Here is a 27,695-nt window from a genome sequence, read left to right as displayed (position 1 = left end):
TGGAGGAAAACATTGCTGGAAGCATTAAAACCGAGGGACTTGGGTTTTCAGTTTACAATTTCATTACAGTATTATCTTCATGGGTAAAGAAGATAAAAAGACCCTGGAAATATTATTTTAATTTTCTCAATGGCAAATGCAGGATAAAACCCAACAAACAGTACTCTCTGCCTCATTCTGTTAAGTCTCTTCTGCAGGCTCTTCCTGTCACTTCAAAAACTTCATGAAAGGTGTGATTTATAAATCACAACAGGACCACCCCTTCTCACACATGGCTGGAAGATACTTTTGGTGAGGCTGCATAAGAGATTTCAATGTTCTCTAGGACAATTAGTTCTACAATTACAAGCTGTATTAAATGCTGGTCCCTCCCTTTCATTTCCACATTTTAAAACAATGATTCTTCTTAAAAGAATTCTAAACTTGGCTGCTTCAGTTAGTCATGACAGGAAAGAAATACAAGAACAAGCCCAACCCATCCTATGAGTGGCATGAAAACTCTTGCCAATTAAAACAGAAATGGGTGAAAAATTGTAATTTATTGAAACTCAACTCAAAAAATATAAGATGCTGTAGTGTACAATATATTACACAAAGCACCCTTAGGTGCACATTCAATTCAAGTAAGAACTCTGCCTGCCTCCCTCCCCCCAGCCCTCCCACCCTGGGGCCTCAGTATCTGTTCCATATACAATCATGCACACTTAATCTGAAAAAGGAAGCCCCAGTATATTTGATGTATTAATTAGCACCAAACAGAGCACAGTTCCATTTTCTTAATAAAACAAAACAAAAAACCAACCAATAAACAAACCAACTGGGGAGCTAATGAATGCTGCCAATACTGTTGACAAAGATATTATACATTCATGGAAATGCACAGCCTACCCTACCCTAAACAATGGTTTGGCTGCTGCTCAGCCTTTGTTCGAGTTGGCAATTGTCCCCATGCTGCAGTACTGGAGCCAGTCTGTTCTCTAAACCAAAATTGCTACTTAGGAACTCCCTACTACACAAAGCTCATCTGTTTTTTTTGTTGGAAATAAGTCTAAAAGAGATGTGGAAAATTTAGATCTTTCAAGGACGACCACCGGCCGCAAATAATGAAGCTGTTTTAAGGCAAGCTCTCCACAGTCTGTTAGTGCCTTATCTAATATAACCCTCAGATTTTCGAGGGAAGGGACAGCTGATGACTCTGCTTCAATGATAGGCTGGATTGCAACCAGGTTGTCATGAATTGCAGAATCACTGGAAGGAGGAGGTATATCAACTTTAGGACTGCTTTCATTCACCAAACCATCCACAGTCACATTCCCTGCTAAGTCATCACTGGGTTGTGGGGGATCATTTACTGTTAAGTGGTCCGCTGGCTCCCAATCATCAACATCGTCCTCTTTTTCCTTACTTTCCTGAATGAATTTTAAAAATGAAGATTCAAACCCCATGGGTTTATAAGTCTTCAAATCAAATGATCTAGCCTGTGAATGTTTCCGAAATGTATCTTTTGGGGTGTGAATTGGAGTTTTTACCACATTACTTTCCAGTCTGGAGCTCTGGTGCCCAGCTTCTGGTACCCTTTTACGAGGTAAAGGCAACTGGAAATTTGTTAAATAGGGTCTGCTCTCAGTCCCATCAGGGTTCTTAGGTGCAGACTTTTCATTTTTACAAGGAGAGGGCTCAGTGACATGACCCTCTTCCAAGTTAGTGGTTTCTGAATTATGGTTATATTTTGAAGTTTCTCTATACAGGAAGGTATCTGTATTAAATCCCGATTTGCTTTCTATACATCCTTCCTGACTCCCATTTCCTTTATTTTCTGGATGAGGGGAACTGTTGCCCTTCTGGGGAGATGCTTCATTTTCACCCACAGACTGGGTATGTGCTGTACTTCCAGGATCACAGTTTCTGGTTTCTTCCTTCTTTATACTAGGCTCTAGCTCAGATGGTGGCTCTTCTTTAATTTTGGTACCATACTTAACACAAAGTACTAGGATTTCCATCTGCTGCTCTAAATGAGCACTGCTCATCTGGTGGGTACGTTTGTAATGTCTTAATATACTACTTTCCAATTTGACAACAGATGAGCAGCCTTGAATCATGCAGGGATACTGAGTGTGTTCAGACTGCTCTGCACACATATTCAGGGCTTCCTCCTTTGTTTTTAAAAAAAGCTTTTTATCTTTAACGAAGCCACCACATCTTTTAGTTTTAGCATTCAATGCCTTCTTATTATTCTGACTTGTTTCACTGTGAGACCGGGTAGTTCCAAAAGCTTTCTCACCTTCATTTTTCAGGAGACTCTCATTATCCACTTTTGGATTTCCAAAGAGGTGATCATAATAGTCTTTGTGTCGGTAATAAACATGTTGAGAGTAGTTACTTTGATGTGTGAAGATCCGATCACAGCCATTAAGGTCACAATGAATTTCAAAGTCCGAGTTCATCTCTCCTTCAATACCGTGTTGTTCCATCAAATGGTGCTTCAACTTGTTAAGAGTGTAGAAGACCGCTGGGCACTGTGGTTGGCTACAGGAAAACCTGGCAGCAGAGTCATTTTCAGAAAGGGCTTTCTGATCTTCAACAGAGTCTAGATTATGGGAATCACTACAGTGTTTAGCCAGTGCTTTGGAGCATAGGAAGCGCTTATTACACTCTTTATATTTGCAAGCAAATATCTTTTTACATTTGACCAGTTCCCTTTTTGTTCGTGCTTTGTCCTTTTCCAAACACAATTGCTCTCTGTTATATTGATGCACCGTTCGGTAATGGCGAATCAAGCCTTTTAGATTTGTGAATGAAGAATTGCAACTTTTATGAATACAGTGGAATGGTTTGTGGTACTTGTTCAAAATATAGCAAAGATTTCCTTTGGCAACAGTTCGTCTACTCCCTCTTCCCTCTCTTGCTTCTAATTCTTCCCTGTGGCTGTCTATTGGTGATGAAATGCTGGATGATTTTCCTGTTACATTACTATCAATTTCTTCACAAGAAGATTCCAAATCAGTTTCTGAACTACACTCTTCCTTTTTAGGATGTCGGATTTGCTTCTCAGAGTTATTAGTCTGATCATCTCCAAGTTCTGTACTGCTACAAAAAGTAGAAGCAGAGCAACTACCCATGGCATTATCCCCTGTACATGGACTTACATGATCACATTTTCCACTATCAAATAATTTATGAGTGACTTTTTCATTACTAATTTTGTGTTTATTTTTATAATGAATTCTAAGGTGGGTTCTTCTGGTAAATGACCTTTGGCAAATATGACACTGGAATGGGGAGTATCGATGCTTAAACATGGATAACTGAAGGACTTTGTCTCTGGAATAATTATGCTTTTTGACATAATGCATCAACAAAGCCTCTCTGGTCACAAACTCATATTTGCAGCCTTGAAGTTCACAGAAAAATGGCTTGGCTGCTAACTGTGCAAGGTACTGACTTGACAAATTTTCTTCTTGATTCTGAAAGTGAAGATCTGAGATAGGGCTTGAGGAAACTGACTGAAGGGACTTAGCACCATTAGATGGATACACTGGCAGTGACCCTGAGAAAGATGTGTGTGTTATTGAGTTTTTCAAGCTTAAGTGTTTCAAGCGTAACAGAAGCTCCAACATGGCATCCTCAGTACATGGTACTCTGGAAGCACAAATAGTGGCTTCTGGAGAATGGTGACAACTTTGAAGATCACTTTTATATTTAGTGTGAATGTTATGATCTAGCCCTTCATCTGGAGAATCACTGTTTGTGTCTGAACCTGGTTTAGGCTCAGCATTAAACTTCTCGTTTGTTTGATCATGTTCACCGTCCAAAAATTTAAAGATTTCTTTATCCTTTATTCCCAATGTTTTTTTATGCTTGAAATGGTATGGATGAACCTTTCGGAGATGCTTCTGCATTCCTCTAGCATTTTTGTATGTAGAACCGCAGTCTTCGAAACCACAGGTAAACTTTTTCCCATCAAAACAAACTGCCACATTGGAACATTTCTCTTTTAAACTGGAAGGGACAAAGACTTTATCATGAGAAGGTATTAAAATATCAGACATAGACTCAGGGGAGTCCAGTGTATCAATCAGTTCTTCATTCATTGAGGCAGACGAGCTGTGACTTAACTGATCACTGGAGTTGCTGTCACTGTTATCTTTTAGGTTATCAGAGCCTGTTTCCTCAATGTCTGGAGCTAACTGAGAACTAGATGAATCCACTGAGAAAAGCAAGTCCTCAGGTAGATGTGATTTCTCAGTTGGGTCAAGGAGGTGAGGCAGATCTCTACAACTGTTCTTTTCATTTGCTGCAGACTCAAACTTGACTGTTGATTTAACATCTCCATTTGAAATGTCATGATGCATGGAAAGGTGATCCTGAAACTCAGTTTTAGAATAATAAAACTTTTTGCAACCAAGAAAGCTGCATGTATATGATGCATCCCGGAAGTGTTGTGCTTCATGGTGATAAAGCTGCCCCAGGTCACTGAAAACACTATTGCAGCCATTTAATTCACATTTGTATCGAAGATCCTCATGCTTTTGTTTGTGGTTAAGTAGCTCATTCACTGACCCAAATGTTGCATAGCAGTCTATAGAGACACACATGTAAGGCTGAGGCCCACAGTGAACTTGTTCATGCTCCCGCAGATGAAAGGCTGTCATGAAATGGCGCCGACAAAAAGAACATTTTTCTCTCCGGTTCTTCATGTCCAAATAATGTTTTGCATTTTCATCATTGTTTTGGTGTTCGGCTTTGAGGTGCACACTTAGGTACTTAAACTGCTTAAACACTCGGGAGCAGTCTGTCCCAGGACAAGGGTATAAATCTCTATCTTGCAGGTGGCAATCCTCTAATTTGCTGAATGTGACATACTCATGAGAATCTCCTTGCTTGTTGCATAGCTGATCTTGATGTGATGTTGCAGAAGGACTCCTCTTGGAGCTATTACCCTTGAGTGAGCGATCTCTCTTCATCAGTAATTTTCTTCTGGTTCTGCTCGATGGCATTTTCACATGTTCCATTACATGAGGTACAAAAAATTCTTTTTTCTTGAACTTTTTTATACAGACAGGGCAAGTATAAACTCCACTTTCCATGTGCATCTTAGAATGATGGAGTATTCTAGCTTCAATACATTCCCTCTTGCAGAGCACACAGAAGAACTTATACTGAAGCCACCTCTGGTACCGTTCAGAGGAACCAATTGGCTTTTTGTCTCTTTTCTCCTTCTGCTGATCAGTTGAGTCTCTTCTTTTGGAATGTTTATCATCTTTATTCTCTTCATAGTCACTGAGAAAAGACTCTAAAACATCTGTCTCATTAATTGACATCTCATAGCCACTGAGGTCATCATCAGAATCAGAAGCTTCTTGGCCTAGGAGTTGATGACAATGTCGTTTTAAGGTTTTCCAGTCCCAAAATTCAGGATCAAAAGGCCAATGGGCTTTTAAAGCTAACAAAAGCTCGCATCGGAGAGAGTTGGGAACTGGAGCATTTTCCTCATCAAACTTTTGATCTGGCTGCAGATATAGTTCTTCTAACATATTAAATCCAGTCCAGTTGGGATCCAATAAGAATTCAGTAAGCTGACAAGCTCTTCTAACTTCAAGGTCCTCTGGTAAAAGACAACCAATTGTCTTACACACTGATGTTTTCATTTCATCATCTTCATTTGATTGGATCTGAAGGGCTCTTACACATAATAAAATGGACACTGAAACACCAGCATCTTCTGCCTAATGAAGACAAGAGGAAAAAAATGTTAATTTAATTTTGTCCTGAAACAGAGAAGAAAATGATATAAAAACAGCCTCACCAGCTCTTCAGCCCTGTAACATTCTCTGGCCTTGGATTACTGGCCCTTCCACAGGGAGTATATCTGAGCAAATGATTAAAAACAGAGTTGATTATCTCTGTGTAAAAATCTGCATTATTGTTGATTCCTAAAAGTTCCAAATCGTTATATGCAATTTTCTCTTCCTTTTGGAATGTATTTACTTAAAAACCTTACCTTCTGTCTAAGTATTAATACTATGTATTAGTTCCAAGGCAGAAGAGTAGTAAGGACTAGGCAGTGGGAGTTAAGTAACTTGCCCAGGGTCACACAATGAGGAAGTGTCAAGCCAAATCTGAACCCAGGACCACACATCTCTAGGTCTGGCTCTCAATCCACTGAACCACTTAGTGGCTTCCAAAGTGTAACTTCATTTCACTTGATTCTCAATTATATTAGATTTCTGCACTCTTCACTTTTCTTTCCTTGCCAGTAATAACTCAAGAAATTTATATCACTTTCAGAAACAGTCCCCTCTCTTTGTTCCAGGTACAACTATACAAAAAACCCAGAGAAATGCTTAAAATATTTCCTAAGACAACTATACAACTTGCTTTGGGACGATGTTCTAGGTCTTCAGTCTCATTAGGAAGATGGTCCTAATCATTAACCTGCATCATTACTGATGTACATTCAAGTCAAATTTGACTGCATATAAAATATAGTTGACCTCATATAAAAAGTGAGAACAATCACTACAATCAACAAAGATTTCCTAAGCAAGGACTGTGGAAGAAATAAAATAGTAAAAAACTTTTCTATCCTCATACTTATAACTTGGTACACACATAAATATAAAGTGCTGTGGTTAACAAGAGGTTCAAGTGGTTGGGTTTCGGATTCAAAGAAATGAGACAAACTGGACCCAGAAGGATGTAGCATAGATAAAGAGGGAAGAGTAAAGAGGAAGGCATGATTTCCTAGGCAGGGGCGGCATGAACAGGTAGAAAAGCTGGAAAGTCACATACCAAGACAATGTAAGGTCATGTACAGGAACCAATGATGTGTGTGTGTTTTTAAACCTCTTTTAATTTTTATTCAAACTATTCAGAACATGAATATGCTGAAGTACTATAGGGGAGGATGCACATTTGTATAATTCACACATCTGTGCTTATGCCCACTGGGCAATGGAGGAAACTGGGCACTACTAAGTGACCTGGCACAGATGTGTTATAGAAAAAGTTATATGATGTATTACCCATCTGATGATCTTTCTTAGAATCACAGACAGCTGGAAGGGACACTGGAGGTCATCTAGTCCAACCCCCTCACTTTACAGAGGAGGAAACTGAGGTCCAGAGAGGTTATGTGACTTGCCCAAGGTCACACAGGTAGTAGTAGTAGTAGTAGTAGTGGTAGTAGTAGTAGTAGTAAGTAGCAGTCGGGCAGGATTCAAACTCAGGTCCTCTGACTCCAAATCCAGTGTTCCTTATACTACACCACCTTCCTGATTCTCCACCTCTGTTCCAGGAACAAGAATAGGTAATTATGTCTTCATTCACAGACCACAACCTTCTTACAGGTTGTTTTTAATACCCATTATATCACCTTACACCTTTTAGGGTGATTTACTCAAACCCACCCATTCCTTGACCAAGTTAAAGAGTTTTAAATAAGCTTATCATCACCCTCTCTTTTAATTGACATATTTTATCTTCTTTGACTATTCTTAGGCCAACTTCCATTACTGCAGAAAGAGGTTCCATAATCATAGCTGCTATTTCTTTCAGAACCCCTTTAGGCATCACTTAACTTCTTTAAGCCTCAGTTTCCTCACTGGTAAAACTTACCTCATGGGTGTTATTAGGGTCAAAGAACTTTTTTCATAGGTATTATTTCGGTCAAATGAAATGGAAAGGGCTTTGAAAAACTAAAGGGTTACTTAAATGTCAGTTATTATCCTGGAATGTGATTTTTCTGAGATTGGAGCCTCGAACTCATGTAAAAAGGTTAAGATGCTCTCTCACAATCTCTTTAAATTAGACTTCATCTCCTTTTACTAATTTCCAGCTTTTAATATAATTTTCCTTGTTAGAAAAGAAGGAAGAAAAATACTTTCAAATGAAAGCAGGAATAGTTATTGAAAAGAAGAATACAAAAGAAAAAATGGAGGTACTAAACAATAGCATAAAACATACTGTACACATCTGGAAACATGGGTTAGGGTTTTAGCTCCATTATTAGATAAGACTTTAGGCAAGCCATTTTTCTCCTCAGAGTCTCTGTTTCCCCTTCTATAAAATGAGAGGGCTGGACTAGCTAGTCACACTAGATGACAAATCATTTAACCTCTTAAGCCCCAGTTCCCTCAACTATAAAGTGGAGATAATAAGTGTCATAGCCATACTGTTAAGGCAATTGACTTTTGAATACAAACTATGATGTTCAAAAAAGCAAATATTGGGATCCCCTTGGTAAGGGTGTTATCCTTCAGCAATGTCTCATAATATGTGCTTTTATGCCTCTCTCTGGCATTTATTAAACCTTGGGCACCACATTTTCCTGGGCAGCCTAAATTACTTACTTCTGCTTGTACGACTCTAATCAGGCAGAATAGGTGTTGTTGTGTTTTAGCGATGACACCAAACTGTCGACATCGCTCCAAAAATATCTCTAAAGAAGGATCAATTCTTCTTTGCAACTTGCTCCAAAAAAGAGTCAGCTCCCTAAGAAAAAACAAAAAAGATAGTTGGTAAACCAGTTAAAAATACTGAGAAATAATTGAAGTTTTGATTTTATTAGGCTGTGAGCAATGTGACCAAATAGAATGGAAAATCTGTATCATTACATCCACTAAGGCTTCATAGAAGGGAAATCTCCATTATCAGCTTCTCTAAGGAACATTCTCTTAATTTTTCTGTTTTTCTTCTCCATTCTGAATCAGAGGGAAACTCTACTTCCCTAAGCAAGAACTAACATTTAGGCCTATGTTGCTTTTTCAATATACTAGATTTCCCAAAGAGAAGATACTATATTGCAGATTAACTTCCTTTAGAATTCTTATCAAAAACAAATAATTAACTGTACCCGAAGAGATGCTGAAACAGTTCTTATAGACAACTGTGACCTGTGACCTGTCTCAGATAAAAGTACTTCAGTTTTTGGTTTTGATAGATATTTTCACTGTTTTTTTTTTTTTAAAGCATACTTTATTTAAATAAAAGTGATCTCACTTTCCTGGCTCACTGGAAAGAATTTCTAAAAGTTACAACAGGGAAATTGTTTACTGTAAACATAGTACATGGCACATGGTAGATCATTAATGAATGCTTGTTAATTGGTTCAGCAACATAAATGATATAAGAAATCAAGACTGTATGCCATGTCATATTCAGTCAATTTTCCTCATCCTACCCCCATTATTCATTTCCCACATTCTTTAATATTAGCCATTAAATTTGTCTACTAATATTCTGACTAGAATAACGGCTCTATCTCCTAGGAAAGTGTCCCTTCCCTTAGTTAACTGATTATGGATAAAAAAATAAAAAAGAATATGGGCTAAAATACTCTACTGCTTCATGAGATATAATTAGCATGATTAGCTCAGAAGAAATGTGGATATTATACCCTTACAGAACAGTTGCCTTAATCTTATGAATATCCTAAAATTCAGTAACTAGCTCCAAATAGAATTTTTATTTAACCTTCAATCAGTTTTATTTAAGAATTTGTAACATTGCAAAGTCACAGTTCAGACCATCTTCAAGTAACATTAACACAATTGCTTATTGTTGGCAGATAAGAACACAAAATTGACAGCATTTATAGTGGTTGGCATAGGGCAGTTATGGCTGACCTATGGAACAGGGGCCAAAGATAGCATGCAAATAATTTATTTCACTTAACCGATTCAATTAGCCAAATAACTAGAGAGAGAATTCACATAAAAGTCTTCAAATATATGCAAAGGTCCTTTGAATGTGGGAAACATTAGAACATCATTGTTTTCTGCAAAGTCACAGGATTGAGACCTACACATTGCAAAGTTCAATGTACTAGCAAGTTACTGCATGTGTTCTCACTTGTTGCTCACTTAAATTATTTTCTCATGCTTTAGCACCACCATTAATTGCACAAAAGGTTTCAGAAGTTCAAACATGCTTCTGGTAACATACCACAGTCTTGCATTCATAGCACTGATATGACTCCATGAAATAAACAGTAGATAAAAAAGAGATACCCACTGGTAAATATGCAGAGTGTGCAGAGTGAGGAAGTATTCTTGAATGAGAAAGTATGTAGGCAAAAGTATATTCCTACAACAGAGGAATATTTATAGTACTACTTGCAATGAAGTGCTTCTTCCAGACATTTGAAATGAGATGAACTACAGAGATTAAATTAAACCTTCATACTGCACTTTAGTATATAAGGAAAGTGTTCGAAAATAATATAAAACAAAAATTCTAAAAACCCCATCATTATGACATCATGTTCTCTAGATCAAAAATTGTTCTAAGGAAAAATCTTTATAATAGAAACCAAACTAAAACATGAAGAACAGTTCTAATGGTTTCTGTTTTGAACAAAGAAATTCACCAGATGAGATGTACAGGGATAAAATATCACAGGAGAAATCTTTTTCTTATGATCAATTCTAACATGTTTAGTTTATCATTCAGGAAAATTGCAGTTTAATTTCAACCATTCGATATTCCAACCTTTTACGTAAATGTAACTTATAAAATTCCTTTCATTTTTTCCTAAGGAAAAATTTCAAAAATATTGCTGAATATACTTCACACCAAACAAATTATAAAAATGTTAGTGCTTGTGTATTTTATAATATACTTGCCATGGAAAAAAGTAATTCCCACCAGACTACTAAAATTGTATACAGCCACAATCTGATGATTTGGAATCCATGCTTGAACCAAAGTCTCCATTAAACTCACTGCCTAATGCTGTATTTAATGCTGAACATCAACCAATATCATTGCTGGACCAGAGTAAGAGTAAGACCTACTAATCAAATTATTTCCAGAACGAAAAGCTGAAGTTACCTCTGCATGTTACCTCGACTTTGGTTATTGCCTCATGGGCCTGACAACTTTTTGTTGACAAAACTACTGTGTCCCAGCTGTTTTTCAGTACTGTCTAGGCTGTAGGCCATAAAAAAGAGAACTGATGCTGAAAACTCAAATTTAACTCTCTACCCAAGTTACTACATTGGTTGTTTTTTCTCAAACCAGCTCCAACCCGTCTACTGTTACCACTAAACATTCCACTTCTATATATAAAAAGATTTTTTTAAAATTTAATAATTTTCCACATAAGTTTTCTAAAGTCATATGATACATAGTCGCCCTTCCTTCATCCCTCCCCCTTTTGAAGCTGACAAGCAATTTGATCTGGGTTGTACATGTATTATCATGCAAAACATATTTACATATTATTCAATTTTGTAAGTGAATAATCTTATGGAACCAACCCCCCAAAAGATATACCCAAATTTTCATCTGCATTCCTTCTTGAACAGTTCTTTCTCTGTAGGTAGATAGCATTTTTTTCATAAGCACCCTCCACCCCGAATTATCCTGAATCATTATATTGCTGATAGCAAAGTCTATCATATTTGATCATACCACAATATTTCAGTTATTGTGTAATGATCTCTAGTTCTGCTTATTTCACTCAGTATCAGTTCTTGTAGAAAGAAGCCTTTCCAGCTCTTTCTGAAATCATCCTGTTAGAACATTGTACACAGAAGCTGATACACTGTGGCACAATACAACATAATGGACTTCTCTACTAGCAGCAATGCAATGATCCAGGACAATTTTGAGGGACTTGTGAGAAAAATGTTATCCACACCCAGAGAAAGAACTATGGGAATAGAAACATAGAAGAAAAATATATGATTGATCACATCGTTCGATGGGGATATGACTGGAGATTTTGACTTTAAATGATCACTCTATTGAAAATAATAATAGGAAAATAGGTTTTGAACAATGATACATGTAAAACCCAGTGGAATTTCTTGTTGGCTCTGGGAGGGGGATAAGAGCTGGGGAGGGAAAGAACATGAATCACGTAACCATGGAAAAACATTCTAAATTAATTTTTAAAAAAGGAAAAAAAATCATCTTGTTTATATTATAGCACAATAATATTCTATCACCATCAATATACCACAGTTTTTTTCAGTCATCCCCCAATTGAAAGATATCCCTCTAGTTTCCAATTCCTTGCCACCACAAAAAGGACAGCTATAAGTAATTTTGTATAGCCCTTTGGGCAATGTTACAAATTGCCCTCCACCAGCAATGCATTAATGTCTGAATTTTGCCACTTACCCTCCAACATTTATTATTTTCCTTTACTGTCATATTGGCCAATCTTATAGGTGTAAGGTGGTACCTCAGAGTTGTTTTAATTTGCATTTCTCTAATCAAGAGGGATTTAGAACATTTTTTCATATTATTGATAGCTTTAATTTCTTCAACTGAAAACTGCTTATTCATTCTAACTACCAACTATGCTTAAATTCTGTATTGGATACAAGCTAGCTGATTTATTTAATAATCAAGTCTTCTCCATAAAGAGACTGAGCAATCTGCTCATCTGCTAATATAACAAAGGGGAAAACTCTGAATGGTTTAGGATTGAAAACACCTATGATTTCTCCATGTCAAAAAACAAAAAATAAACTGCTGCAATTGATCAGTAGTCACATTCTCTGAATAGTGAGCAACACTTTGTTTTTTCAAAGGCTCATCTGAACTTTGCTTGGAATTAGGAAGTTTTCAGCCATGTCACTGTTCATCAATCAAGTGATGCTGTGATATCATTTTTACCTGTATTTCATACTCAGTGAAATGGACAAAACCAAATTCTTTTGAATGACCAGTTTTAATATCTTTCCTTGATCTACAGTAAAAGGACATCTCCAAAAATTCAGGGAAGATTTAAAACTATTAAATCAGGTCTTCTGCACAGCTCCTTTCACTTTGACTACTAATGAAGGATGTGTTTCATCCACTAACTTTTTGTTATCTTTTGGATATTTGACAACATATGGTAGATCTCCCCAGCCAGCAACAGGATAATGAAGCATATCCTATGCATAAATGCTCCTATGAATCATAAATCATGTGCACACTGAGACATTAGATTCTGGTAGTAGAATCCACATGTCCTGAGAAACTAGGCAGTAACTGTAGACAGCAACATTGTACCATCATCTTCTGATGGAATCTCAGTGGACTTATCATTCTCATCTTTGGTTACCTGAATGTATTTCAGACATCTTTACTTACTGATCCTGTGGAGATGCCACAAGACCCCAAACAAACAAGTGAATAGAACATAGGTTAGCCCTGACATTGCCACTGCCTGACAAAATTGGGCTTGTATAGAATTAAAAAGCATTTATAAAATATTTACTCTGTGTCAAGTATTATGTCAACCTCTGGGACTACAGAAATGTAAGGCAGAGTTCCTGTTTCCAAAGATTATACACTGCACATCTACGCAAAAATTGTAAAGAAGGTGTTAGCTGAACGTATAGGACCTACTACTATTCAGGAGCAAGAGAATCCCAGAATCAGAAACGCTATAGATAGCCTTTAAATTCATCTAGTCCAATTCTCTTTCTCAAATGGATGAAATCACAATCAATATTAAATCCTAACAAGTTATGTAGGGTACTGAGCTAAGAGTCAGTATGCATATTATAAAAGTTAGACAGGTATTACCCAGGATTAAAATGATGACTAAAAATACCAGACCAAGTAGCACATAAGACTGTTTACAGGCAGTCTTGTAGAAACCAAGGACATCTCTATTCCTTCTATATTTAAGTTCTAGTCGTTTTCTAGGATGATTTGTTGTGAAAATTACTAACCTGCTTATGTAAAAGAGAAATAGAGCTAATAATGAAGCAGAGTCAAATGAAATAATAAAAGAAAAATAATGAATGAGGGTCTGTTATGAGTTGTGAGGGGATTTTTTTATAAAGTCATGTAGGGACAGAAAGAAAAATATAGACTGGGATGAGGGATGGGGAAAGAAATGAGTGGAAAGTGGGACAAAAGATAGGCTCCAGGCTTGCAGATACAACTTACTCAAGAGGCATTCTTAGTCACTCGGCCAATGGCAATTTGTTAAATGGAGGAGACGCTCTTTACTGCTCCAGAAAGTGAGTATAGTGCTCTATACCTGGAAATGTCCTCATTCAAGAGCCTTAAAAAGATGGCTAAGCACCATGTATTCTACAAGCAAAGTGATCACCCAGCTATTATAATGAATAACCTTAAGTGGTGGAAACTCAGAAAGCAGTTCATCTAGTTTTCAGAGAAGTTTCTCTCAGGAACTTTTTTTATATTTATATTTTTTTATATTTAACTGAAATTTGTCTCTCTCTATTTTTTGCCCATTCTCTGGGATTAAGTAAAAGATACATTTCTTTTCTAGATGACAGACCTTCCAATATATGAAGATAGCAATGATGTTCTCTTTCTCTTCCCCCAACTCCCAAATCCAAGTAGTCTCTTCTCCAAGCTAAATATCCTAAGCTTCATGAGGCAATCTGTATATGGCATGGGTTGGAGTCTTAACTATTGTCTTAGTTGACACCCTAGGGACCCAAAGCAATTTTAAAAGTTTCTCCTAAAATGCAAAAATTAATATCAGATAACCTTACATTAAGGTAGGGGATAGCAAGATGATCTTCATCTTGTTCTGAGCACTGTAATGTTATATTTCAGTTTTAAAATATAAGATCAATGATCTTAACTGACATAATCACTGTCACCATTGAAAAAGACCTCAACTCATCCATGTCTTTACACAATGCACAACTGTTGCTTGTGCCAACCTACAAATCCTGCATTGTGGATCCATCCACAGATTCTGTCCTCTAGTTCTTCTAATGCACTGGGAATACCAGCGAAACATCTGGGTAATCTGTTATTACTCATCCTTGATACATTCCTGGCTCATCTTCTTTTTTAATATTTTATAACATGAATAAATTTTATAAAAAGGATAGTTGGGATTCTACTGCACACATCATGATTTGTAGGCAGGTATTATCACATGAAGAATATGAGTGTTAAAGGGGGGAGGAGGGGGAAGAAGGTAGGAGCTTTTATGGCAAACAACAACTAGAAACACTGAAATCACCAAACACTCGAAAATCCAATCTATGTCAATCTTATTTAATTCCAAATATAGATCATTATTTACCGGTAGTCAACAAAGATGTAAGTACTCATGAACTAATTCAATTGGATATCTATCAAACTGCCCATCATAATCTGGGTAGATTGATCTCTTCTGAGTAGCAGTACACATGAGAAATGCAAATTGTTATTTATGTTTAACCAAACTTGATTTTTAGCTGAGGTCTGCTAATTTAAGAGTTTAACCTCCCCAATCCATTAAGAAGTCCTTTGTTTCTTAAGACTTCTCCTTTTTTTTGGTGTGAGTCAAAGCTTCCCATTTCTACATGAGTTCCTCATTTAGACTCATGGAAAATCAAAACCTTTCCACATGATTCTAAACTCCGATAGTGATGTTGCTAATATCCTATTATCAATAAGCTTTGGTTGTTCATTCTTCCTTTTTGAAGAGGATCAATGACATCATCAGGTCCTGACTTGTGCCATGCATTAGATTTAAGTGAGTTGCACTGGAATGCACTGGATAGCCTTAGTGTCTTTGATGTCTGATGAAGTTCTAAGAGAGCTCCATGGTGCCTACTTGTCCTGCATTTATGACCATGGGAACAAATTGTTCCCATCTGCCTATTCCACTGGAAGGAAGTCTTCATGAGCCAAAGTATTTGCCACTGCATAGCAGTCATGTATGACTTTTTGTAACCCATGGACATTATTGTCTGTGGGGTTTTCTTGACAAAGATATTAAAGCAGTTTGTTGTTTCCTTCTGTAGTGGATTAAAGTAAACAGAGGTTAAATGACTTGCTTAGTCATTAGTAAGTGTCCTGAGGTGAGATTTGAATTGAGGTTTTCCTGACTCCAGGCTTAGTTCTATCAATTGTGCCACTTAGCTGCCAACTTTATCTCCAACTCCTGGACACTTCATGTTAAGACAAAATTCAGGCTACTAGAAATATTTGGGTAAACAAGTAAGTAATTTACAATGCTGGTTAGCAGACACTGGGGGGGTGGGGGGGGGGGGTGGGGGGTGGGGTGTTGAAGACAGGTCTTTTCTTTCTTAGAACTTTAGTAGTTCTTGAAGAGATAATAGCTATTTGGCCTAGTGGATTAAGAGCCATATATGGGGCAAGGGAGACCTGAGTACAAATTTGGCCTCAGACACTTGTTAGCTATGTGATCCTGGATAAATCAATTAATTCTGTTTGCTTTACTTTTTTCAACTATAAAATGAGCTGGAGAAGGAAATGGCAAAATATTTTAGAATACGCTTTTATAATGTATAAAGGAACGTACTCAGAGATTGTACAATTTTCCATTTCTCCATTCTTAAGAATAAGTTCCCTGTTTCTAACCATAATTTCACTAATTTTATCCTTGTTCAAGACGTGTCTGTGCTAAATAACCAAGAATCAATTAACACCTAAGATACTCAAGATTTTGTTATTTGCTCCAATTCCTCTTTGTTGACTATAAGAAAATTCTGCAAACTATCTAAAGGGTCTTTGGTAAATGAGGAGCCTTGGACTCCACTTACTAGCAATTGCTAGCCTTGCTAATAAATGGAATGCGCTTGGAACTCTTTTGTCTCAGTTTCTCTTTATCACAGATTTCAATGATGGCACAGGACATCCTCTTTAAACATAGAGAACAGCTTTGGCAAACATATGTCTAGATGTCACTTTATGTTATTATTTAGGGGATCATCAACTAGAGTTAACTTTGTGATTAAATCTTGGTCTTAAGAGATGCACTGAAAACTCTTGTCAGAGAAGCAACTTTTAAGGCTATGGTGCATCTTTTGGAGAGTGGGGATGGAGTATGGACACAGACTAACATCTACTCCAGAAATTAAGAATCTCTGACTTGTCTGGGACTATTTTCTAGGTGTTAGAACCAAGTGTTCCTGCCTCTAAGTTCAATGCTTATTCTACTTTACCGCATTGCTTCTCATATATGTTTTACTCTAAAAGCATATATTAAAGTCAAAAGCTATTTATTAGGAATCAACAACCACAGTGGAATTGTGTATGCTAATGTGGTATGCTTAATTAAATCTTCTAGGAAGAGAACACCTATTTTCTTTTCACATTTTCACAAAGGATGCCATTGCTAATTCTAAAAGAGGTATAGATGTAAAAGAAGAGGCATATGGGTCAGGTAGGAATGTTGCTTTTTATTGCCTTAAGGATCTATCTAGACTTTTGCTAATATAATCTAAGATTACATTGTCTGTCACATCACTGACTCAGATTGAGCTTTTTAGTCAAGTGGAACCCAGAAAGAGGTCTCGCATACAACTTGCTGTCTATTCATTTCTAAGGGCACCCAGATGGCACTAAAGGCAGTGGATAGAGTATTAGACCTGGAATCAGAAAGACCAGAGTTCAAATCCAATCTCAGACACTTATTAGCTGTGTGACCCTGAACAAGGCATTTAACCCTATTTGCCGCCATTTTTTTTTCATTCATAAAATGAGCTGGAGGAGAAAACAGCAAACTACTCCAGTACCTTTGCCAGGAAATTGCAAAATGGTATCATGAAGAGTCAGACATGACTGAAAACTGAGTCACAACTACTACTCAAATCTCCTAGAAATTTGTCAAAACCAAAATCAACTCCCAATTTAGAGTTAGTTTCAAACCTGTGGTCAAGTTATATCCCAAAGGTTCATTTTTCAACAGAAACAATGGGAAAAGACCCATCTATTCAGTACAAATACTGCTATGACCTAACAACCACATCTTCCTGGATATCCACATCTCTGGGCAGAAAATATTTCAGCTTAGATGTTTTCTAGGATCTTAGAATTTTACCATAGGAAGTGAGGCTAAAAATCAAACCCCCTCATTTTATAGAGAAACCAAAATGTTAATGATTGTATATATAAAAATTCTATTCCAAGGATGAAAATATTATTATGCCATATTCTAGCACACACCACAGATGTCCTTTTTCCTATTCAACATTATGAAGCCTAGAATATGATTATTTGCTGCTGTTAAATGTAGGAAAGTAAACTAAGCTAGGAGGTCTGAAATTTATGAAGCAACCAAGTGCAAGGGAATTGTGAATAAATAGGTTTTAAAACTAATAGAGATGTGGAAATGTTTACAAGGATAGATTATTAAGCAGAAACAGATGTGAACAGTTTGCTCATTGCTGTCATGGGAAAGAAAATCTATGCAGATTGCAAATAGGAGTATATAAAATATTAGTATAGAAGATGATGTGTTTGGCTCAGGTAAGGGCTTGGAAGGCACTAGCTTTCTCTCTTAAAGCTGACTTCAAAATAGAGGAATGAATGACAAAGAGTGTTTACTTTCTGAATTGGGAAGTGGATTCTTCTCAAGGATCCTTGGCATACTCTCCAATATTTTCAGTGTATTTTTAAAGAACAGTCCAAGGAAACCCTGGAATGGTATTAGCATCATACTGTCCATTTTCTAGGGAGAATATATTTTCCTTGCAAGTTGAGGCCTCTACTTGTGTCTCTATTATCAATCTGTATATACATTTCCTTTCTTTGCTAAGGTTTGGGTTTGCTTATTTCCTTTTCAAATACATGCCTTCTCTGTCAGACTATAAGTTATTTAAATGCTTCAATGGATCTGAAATATTTTAACCATACAATAGCACAGGATGAAATTAATCCAAACCTTCCCATTCCATTTGTCTTTCGACCATGTTGTTCATGTCCATGTCATCTTATAAATCCTTTAAAAAGGATCCATCCCTCCTCAAGGACTTTTAATATTTTGTACTTTTGACTGTACCATTTGGGCGGTCCATTAGTTATCTCTTGCTCTTGCTACATGATTAGCCAATTTGCCCCTGTGGTTAGTCTTTTCCTGGATAAATCTTTTACCTACTTATATATTCAAGCCATCAATGATAATGTGCTACAATCTACACAGAGATTTCACAGTCCTTTGGGTTACTCCAAATATGACAGCTAAAACTGTTATTTCATAATTCATAGTTGTATGCACCTTGTTGTGGGCACTATCAGAATAATACTGGTGTTAAAAAGATCAGTGGATTGGCTCAGTAGATTGAGAGCTAAACTGAGATAAAGAAAGTCCTGAGTTCAAATATGACACCAGTTCTTTCTAGATGTGACTCTGGGCAAGTCACTTTATGCCTAGACCTTATCACTCTTTTGCCTTGGAACCAATACACAATTATTGATTCTAAGACAGAAGGTAAAGGTTAAGAAAAAAATAAGACTATGTTCAACTATTTTTAATTTTACTTTTATTATTATAAGCCATTAAATTTAACTTCTCGCATACAATGGCTGATGGTAACAATTCCCGTTTCTGAACAACTTGCATGATTGTGTTCAAGACAAAACTTTCCTCCGGTAATTTATATATATTTTAATTCTATGTGCCTAATAAATACATGCCCCTTTATAAAGGAAGGTCCAGTGGAAGTATAATGGATACAGTCTGACAAAGGACATTACAGTTTTAGAATATCGGTTTCTTGAGTTTAGGGATTGTTTCACTTTTTGTATATCTATCCACAGTATATGTTATATGGTGTTTCTTGGTAGACTAGATATTTATCAAATGCTTTAAAGTGCCGGGCACAATGCTAATTACAAAACGTCCTTTAAAAAGGAAGAGAAATCTTATTCTCAATGGGACAGAAAACTTGGGAGGTATTTAATCATTCAAGAACTTTAGATAGATTGCTATTAGACAGAAAATAAATCATAGGAAAAGCTAATGTAGAATATTAGGCTATAGAATACCACATGGTGTCTAGGAGGCTATCACATGCATCCAGAATTTCATATCATAGGGGCAGAGCTAAGGACACTTTCAAAGGTTATAAAGCTTCTATTCCAGTTTCTAACATGGCTATGGCTACAGCTGAAAATAAGTACATAAGAAAAACTGTGCGATTCTACTCACCATAATAAATCTCTTTTAAGTTTTCCCTTACCTCAAGGTATTTATGAACAGGCAAATTTATATATCTATTGCCTGATTTAATGGTTCATGACCATAGAGAATAAATGACACATCTTCAAAAGAAGGCTCAAAAAGGACTTTCCCCAAGAGAATGGCTCTGAACACTGAACAAGTGAAGATGATTTGAAAGAATTCATCCCTTGGAACTATGTGGTAGAGAGTCAATCATGGTTTTTAGAATGACCTTAGATAAATCAGCTAGCTGGCCCCCAAATCCTAAAACAGAAACTACTGGATCAAGTAGAAACACTCTACTATTGCCATTTGGCAGGGCAACTGGGAGCTAGTGCTCAAAATATTTTAGATATATCTCTTTTCAAATTGTTTCTTAAACCTATCTACACATCCCTCCCCTTTATATCTTCAAATCTTTTGAGAGTGATTTTGCCAATTACTAATGAGTAACACAACCATAAAGTTTAGCTGAGAAATTCCATTTTGAGTTTCAAACAAAAAGTGATCACAGAGTACTGGGTCTGGATTGCTTATGTGGATTGTAATCAAATACCTCAAGGTAACTACTTGGAGTCAGGGGAGAAGAGAAAAAAGTACCTAGAGGAACTGGTGAGGAAAAAACAAAACTGTTAATGCTTTCTAGTTATATCTTTCATATCTAACAATATGAATGCATTTGTAATTGTAACTATATATATATAAATTCCAACCCTCTCTTCAATAAACGAACATGACCTGAACTGGAGCTCAGGAGAACAAGTACTTGCTGATATTTTCACATGGAAAGAAATTCAATGTTTCATAGGAAAAACTGAGTATCTAGATTTCTAGATGTAATGTAATCTTAAAACCTTATTTCACACAGATTTGGCATTCAGTCTCTGTTGTATGAATAGTCCTTCATATGTCTTATTTGGGGCTCCTCCCACCTTGTCTTTGTCTGAAAGCTAAAAAAAATACTATATAAGGGTTTTTTCAAATCATGAAAACTATTTCCTAGGTTAGGTTGCTATTAAATTCACTAAAATTGGTATTGTTTGAAAATCTCTATTCCTCTTTCAGGGCACGAAAAAAGAGAATAAAACATTTAGTGACTAAAAGCTTCCTTGCTTCCATTAGAATTATTCAAAAAAGCAACTTAGGGAAATTAATGCTAATTCCTTACTATTCTAGGAAGAGAATTAATTCTCGTTATAGAGGCATCCTTGCAGGAATCAATCAATGGTGTTACAGACATTACCAATGGATCTCTTGTCAAACTTACTGGCCTTTTCTCAGTCTTTATCCTTATCTCTGCACTTGACATTGTTGATCACCTCCTGCCTCTCTCTCTCACTCTTGCCTAGCCCATGGCAAGCACTTATTAAGGGATTCATCGATCTAGATTTTAGTGACAATCTTTCCTGGGTCTTCTGCCAGTTCAACTGCTCCTTCCCAAGTCTTCTTGGCTGCTTTTTCATCCATGTCAATTTCACTAACGGTGAATTTCACTAATGGTGGGACAGAAGTCCCCTTTAGGCTTGAGGGTTTGTTTGGTTTTTTTTTTTTTACTTAAGTCAGTGATCTCATTAATTTCCATGAATTCAGTTTGAATGTCTGATGATTCCCAGAAATGTCTACTCAGTCCTAGTGGTTCTCCTGAGTTATAGTCACCCATCTCAAACTACCTCTTGGACATCTGGAATTAGATTTCCTATTGGCAACTCGAACTCAATATATATCCAAATGAGAACTCGCCTCCAAGTAAACAACAAAACCCCAAACCTGCCCTCTCCTACAAACAACCTTATTATTACCACTAAAGGCACCATCAATCCAACCTAGTCATGTGGCTCCTTAGTAAGTTTCATCTTCAATTCTTCCACTTCATTTCAATGTCAAATCCTGTGTGATATGTGACATATACAACACGACATTTATATAGTTCTCTTCAATCATGCTGCCATAAACACTAGTTTAGACCCTACTTACCTCTCACCTATACTACTCCAACGACCTTAAAACAAACAACCTTTACACCTTACATCTTAGAATCAATATTAATATCAGTTCCAAGGAAGAAGAGCATTATGGACTAGGCAATGGAGTTAAATGACTTGCCCAGGGTCACACAGTTTTTCCTGAGTATGTCTGAGGGCAGGTTTAAACCCAGGACTTCCCATGTCCAGGCTTGTCTCGCTATCAACTGAGCCATGTAGCTATTCCTCCAGTCCTTTAAACTTATCTCTTGATTTTCATTCTTAATGTGTTTTCTTAGACCTTACTCCTTTTTAAAATACGTCAAGCATAGCTACATTGGCTTACTTCCAGTTCTTCAAACACAACATCCTATCTCCTGTTTCCAATGCTTTTGGAAAACTGATCTCTATACCTGGAATCTTGAGTATCCTCACACCTCTGTCTTTTGGTTTCATTAGGTTCCTTTGAAATTCAACTCCCAAAGTCCACCTTCTCCAAGACAGTTAAGCACCCTTCCCCCAACCCAGTGCTTTCCCCTCTTCATTTATCCTTACCTATTCTGTTTATGTCTTACCATCACCTAATTATTTACAGGTTATCTCCCCCATTAGAATGTGAGCTCTTTTGACAGCAGGCTGTGGTTTTGACCATTCTTTGTATCTCTAGCATTTAGAGCAATGCCTGGCAGGTATTAAGAGAGTAATAAATCCTTACTGATTGAATAGGCTTTTTTCCTGGCCAGAATGGTCCTGGCCTCTCAACTTATCCAATTCAAATATAATTCACTGACCCAGTTACAATTAAGTGTCATCATCATACTAAAGGTCTCCTTTGGCCAAGGAAACAAGTAATGACTCACCTCTTACATGTTTTATATCTTCAATCAGACTATAAGCCTTGGATAGGTGAAACAAGCTTTCTTCTTCTTTTTTTTTTTTTGGGGGGGGGGGGGGAGGGAAGGTAAGGAGGAAAATATCTTCACTTACAACCAAGGTGTACCTTTGTAGAAATTGGGCAATAAAATTATTAATTAAAAATATGGTTAGTTGGGGTAATATACAAAGGAAAACTGGATCAATTCTGTATTAGTTCAGATGCCTTTCTTTTATAATATCCCTAATACTATGAATGCCTAATGAACATGTATAACTATGAAAGAACACCCTAAACACAGTTGCTTTTTCTCTTTTCCACAATGTCCAGGAATTTAATTAGTGATTCCATCATATAACTGAGTATCATCTCAGGACTTCATTTAAGGGATTAATAAAGGACAAACAACCTAGCATTTGGGGACCTCCAATCTGATTTGTTTTATTTTACCTCTTATACACAGAACTCCATAGTTGAGTCAAACTGTAACTCCTACCACATCTTGTCCTAACTTCCCTTCATGCATTCCTGCACATATGTCATTAAGCCTAGAATATACTCACCCAAAACTTCTGAAATACCTTTCTTTCTTAAAGGTCCAAATAAAATGACACTTTCTCCAATAAGTCTATCCTGATCCACTCCCAAAGACTACCTCATCCCTTCCTCCAATCCTCAATGTTTCTGTTCTTAAATGACTTTAGAAAACACAGGGTGGGTTTCTCTCCAGTTTGGAGGATAATCAATTTAATCAACATTTTTTACATGCCTCATATGTTGTGCTAGACTTGATCCTAAGCACCAGTACATACAAGGACAAAAGAATGAACCAAAAATAGTCCCTTTCCAAGGGGAGGTTATAATTTAGTGTGAAAAGGGGGAGAGGAAGAAGAGGAGATATGTACACACAAATACTTATTTACAAGGTTATACAAACTGATTTAAAGAGTGGGTAAATATCTCAAAATCCACAGGAGCAAAATCCTAAATTTGTACAAGCCTTGCACCAAACAGAAGGCTAAAGGAGAGACTTTAAGCATTATACTTACTTGTACACATTTTACACCAGCCAGCAGAATGTTAAGCACTTTAAGGGCAGTAACTTAATGGATTTTAGTTTTGTATCCATTTCTAGAACTTATTCCAGGGCCCCTTGCCTGCTAAAGACACTAAGGAAATACTTAACTTGAGAATAAACTGACTCTATGTTATGTGAATAAATCTCTCCCAGGAGAAAAGAAACCCAGAGTTAGTGTTAGGAGCTCTCAATAAACCAAGTAGCAAAAATTCAGTTTATACTTTACATATAACTAATTCTCACTTTTACCTGGGTCCTTAAAAATATGAATCCAACAGTGCTTGCCCATCCAATCATTAGTTTGTCAGCAAATTCTGCAATGTTATATACTATTATCCCATGTCCCCTAGAGCTTGAACTAGAATTTAACAAAATGTTCAGTTTTTGACCCCTTAATGTTATTCTACGTATTATCAAATAAAGGGAATAAAAACTAAAGATACTCACCAAGAATAACACACACTTGCAGTTTGCAGCTGCTGCGTTAGGTAAGTCGTACAGAGAATAAAGGCTGTGTGATCCTGACCCTCAGACTCCAGATTACATATGATGTCTAGCACTTCCTTGCAGTCCAATTTTGCAATCTATCAAAAATGAGATGGCTGAGTCAAAAAGAAAATGGTGACTTTCCTGAACAAGGTTGGCACAAAGTGAAGCTTCTTTATAACATTTGCAATAAGGTCCCAAATCTTTAGTTGGTTGGCAGGACAAAGTCCAACATAAGCTAATCTTTTGAGGCTTTGGGACATGAATGTGTCAGACAATAAGGAAAAGGCTCCATGAAGCATAGTAAAGAAACTACAAACAAGTACCCCTCCACACCCACATCTCCTATACCAATGAAATAAAAGTTTAAAAAGTTTTTGTTTTTGGAGTTGGGATTTTGAAACCAAAGTTGTAATTTCACTGGTACAAAGAACTCTTGGTGAGGAAAATCTCCCCACCAAAGCAGAATGACACCTATTGGTAACCAATAGCCTTAACAAGTTGCCTGAGGTATTAAGAGGTTAAGGGACTTGCCTGGGGCTGAGTAGTTAGTATGTGATCAGAGGCAGAACTTGAATCCTGGTCTTCCTGACTTCAAGGATGCCTTTCTATTCACTACACATATTTGTCTCTCAAGGTAAACTAATTATGAATCTAGCTATCAGATGTGAACATATTATACTACGTTTTAAGAGGGTTCCTATCATCTGAAGTTCATTCTTTATCCTTTATTCAAAAGGTTACTGTGGTTACAAACATGTTAACAAAGCAACTGGTCCATTCCAATTAAAACTAGCAGCCTAGGACATTTCAGAAGCTGTTGCTTGGAGGACAAACAACAACATGGCAATACCTCATTTACTTGGCATCAATGGGGAATGCATTGTACTGGGTAAGTCAAGTTTCCAGGTTATTAAATCTTAAATCTTCTTGAATACTAAAGTTTTTAAAATGTTAATTATTTGTAAAGAAAATCCTTCTAAAATATATTATATCCTTCCCTAGTAAAGAAGATGGTAAATCTAATTTAACATCACTAAATGACATGCCAATCCCTAATAATGACACATTTTTTAAAAAGTCTTAAATATAAAGCTGGCAATTTTTAAGCTTCCACTTCTAATAAAGTACTTTGAAGATTTACTTAAGTTCACTTTACTTAATGATCCTTCTTCCTAAGTGAGGGGCTATTCTACAAAGCAAAAAAGGGCACCTGACTGCTTAGTAGTCAGAAGATTTAGATGGGGCAGCATAAAGTACTGTGATATAATGGATAGAGAGCTCAGAGAAAGGGAAATCAAAATTTAAGTCCTACCTCTGACAAATACTGACTCGTATTCCTCTCTCCACACCTGACTCTCTAAGGCTCTATGTGACAGAAATTGACAATCTGCATAGGTGGAGAGATTTTCTTCCCAGGGGAGTTCCCAACACAATTGAAAACACAGGCAGAATGACAGTGGGAAACAGCACTGGTTCAAGTCAGAGAACCCAGGTTTGTAGTCCTCTATTTCTGCCTACCTGTGTGACCCCTGAGTCTCTCAGGGTGGCAGTGTTGTCATCCATAAAATGAATATGGCCCTTCTCACTCTGAATCTGATGCATCACATGGACTAAATCCCAGCTCTGTGACCCTGGTCAATTGCTAAATTTACAGGATTCTACAGAAGCTGGCCTTACTTACCTCATAAAGCTGCCGGGTGAGGCATTTTCAAATCTTGGGTACATAGTAAGCCACTTATTAAACACTCCTGATATGGTTGATGTAATAGTGCTTTGTAAACTCTAAAGGGCTACCTAAACGAGATTAATGTCATGGACCTAGGGATGAATGTCTTCAGGCTCTGGGCTTGCCATTGCAATCTTCACCCCCCATGGTGGAATAGCCTAGTCACTTTCCTGCTATCCAGCTCCCTCCTACACTGTCATTCTAAAGAGGGAGGGCTGTTACCTTTGTCCTGAAGCTACTTCTCTTTCATGGGACTATAAGGTCTGCTTCTCTTCCCCCTTTGCTTTTTCGAATCCCCATTCCTTTTTAAGTTTTTTAAAGGCAGCTCAGATGTTATTTATTTCTCTTAAGTATAATGTAGTCACTAAGACTGTTAGAAAGCATTTAGGTAGATGACTTGGAGTTTTTTTTTTTTAATTTTCAAAAAAGTATAGTCTCTCTTATTATCTTCATTTAAGTTTTATTTTCCTTTTAAAAAATACCACAAAACAGTTACTTTTAACCCTTAAATTATCTGCCACCTAATCTAAGGGGCTAGGATGAAAGGCAAAAGGAAGGGTAAGAGAGGAAATGGGTTCAAATTGAAGAAACCAGCCCTAATTCTGCTGTACTCAGACATATTGCTAAGAGCCTCCTGGGCCAGGGCTGAGGTGATCATGCCTTCATTTGGCAAATTCCTGAGTGCTCTGAGGACTCTTAACACAAATGGCATGAATGGATGACTTAACTAACCCAAGAAGCATTATGTCCCTTAAGAGCCAGGTTCTGATTCTGAAAGCTGGAATTGTTGGGGGATCTCTAGATAATTCCACATGAGCTACTACTGGAAGTGGGCTCCAGATGCCTTCTGTAGTAGACATGGGGTGCTGCTACAAGTGAATTGCTACATGAGATTGTTACCATGTGCTCCTTCTTGCAATGACACTACCCTCAGGGATAGTTTCTATGCAGCCTGTGGGATAGTGGATTAAAATTAATGATATGGGAATACTTTGTTGCACTCTTCAAACCTAGCCCTGCAGGGTTAAGAAAGCAGCCCTTGCTTAGAGACTCAATTGATATAATGCTTAACTCAGAATATCCGGGTTATACTGACCTCAAAAGACTTCTAATGAATCCAAAGACTGACAAAAGATTTCCAGTTTCCTAAGATATAAATTCTAATCAATCTACACATCTTTATCCAAAAACTTGAACCATACTGGACAATCGGACAATTGTTTCCTTGTTCCTTTATTTCCCCGCCCCCAATTCTTCACTCTATGGAAAACTTAAAACTACTTCTAAAAACTTTTTTCAGTTCTGGGGTTGTCAATCAACAATGACTGCTCAGTCATGAGTGACTTGGCTATAGGGAACTAAGCCATTTTTTAAAACTACAGTCCTATCCCTGGCTCTCAGTTATAACCTGTGGTAAGCTATATGGTCAAAAAGAGAGCCTTAATTTGAAAGGTACTTAATTTTCAAAAATTAAATCAACTAGGTCCTGGATTTAAATGAGAAAGTACATGAAATATTATGATAACTTTCTGATGGGTTTAGTTGGGTTCAAAGGTCTTACTACAATATCCTACATTTTGAATGGTGTCTTTTACTTCTCTACAAATATTACAATATTAAATCTCTTCATCCTTTCAAAAAACTTGCAAGGAAGCACTGGGTAGTGAATAGAAGAC

The 27,695-nt window shown here is 36.9% G+C and overlaps 1 protein-coding gene and 1 pseudogene across 4 annotated transcripts in view; both read right to left on the bottom strand.

Moving 5' to 3' along the window:
* Positions 1 to 520: 520 nt before the first annotated feature.
* RLF (RLF zinc finger) overlaps positions 521 to 27,695 on the bottom strand; it is a 109,175-nt gene continuing 82,000 nt past the window's right edge. For 2 of the 4 annotated variants that reach the window (XM_056795218.1, XM_056795219.1), the window contains 3 exons: positions 24,252 to 24,388; positions 8,352 to 8,493; positions 521 to 5,726 (listed from right to left, as the gene is read on the bottom strand). In XM_056795218.1, the coding sequence (XP_056651196.1) occupies positions 996 to 5,726; positions 8,352 to 8,493; positions 24,252 to 24,388 (5,010 nt within the window). In that variant the 3' untranslated portion in view covers positions 521 to 995. Of the gene's footprint in view, positions 5,727 to 7,025; positions 7,246 to 8,351; positions 8,494 to 24,251; positions 24,389 to 27,695 lie in introns of those variants that run through there. The other 2 variants (XM_016422520.2, XM_007492849.3) reach the window with 2 other exon arrangements.
* LOC130458868 (TAR DNA-binding protein 43-like) lies at positions 8,954 to 14,754 on the bottom strand (annotated as a pseudogene).

The sequence above is a fragment of the Monodelphis domestica genome, chromosome 4 (assembly GCF_027887165.1).
Source record: "Monodelphis domestica isolate mMonDom1 chromosome 4, mMonDom1.pri, whole genome shotgun sequence".
Lineage (NCBI taxonomy): Eukaryota > Metazoa > Chordata > Mammalia > Didelphimorphia > Didelphidae > Monodelphis > Monodelphis domestica.
This window is presented reverse-complemented; position numbering and strand designations above follow the sequence as displayed.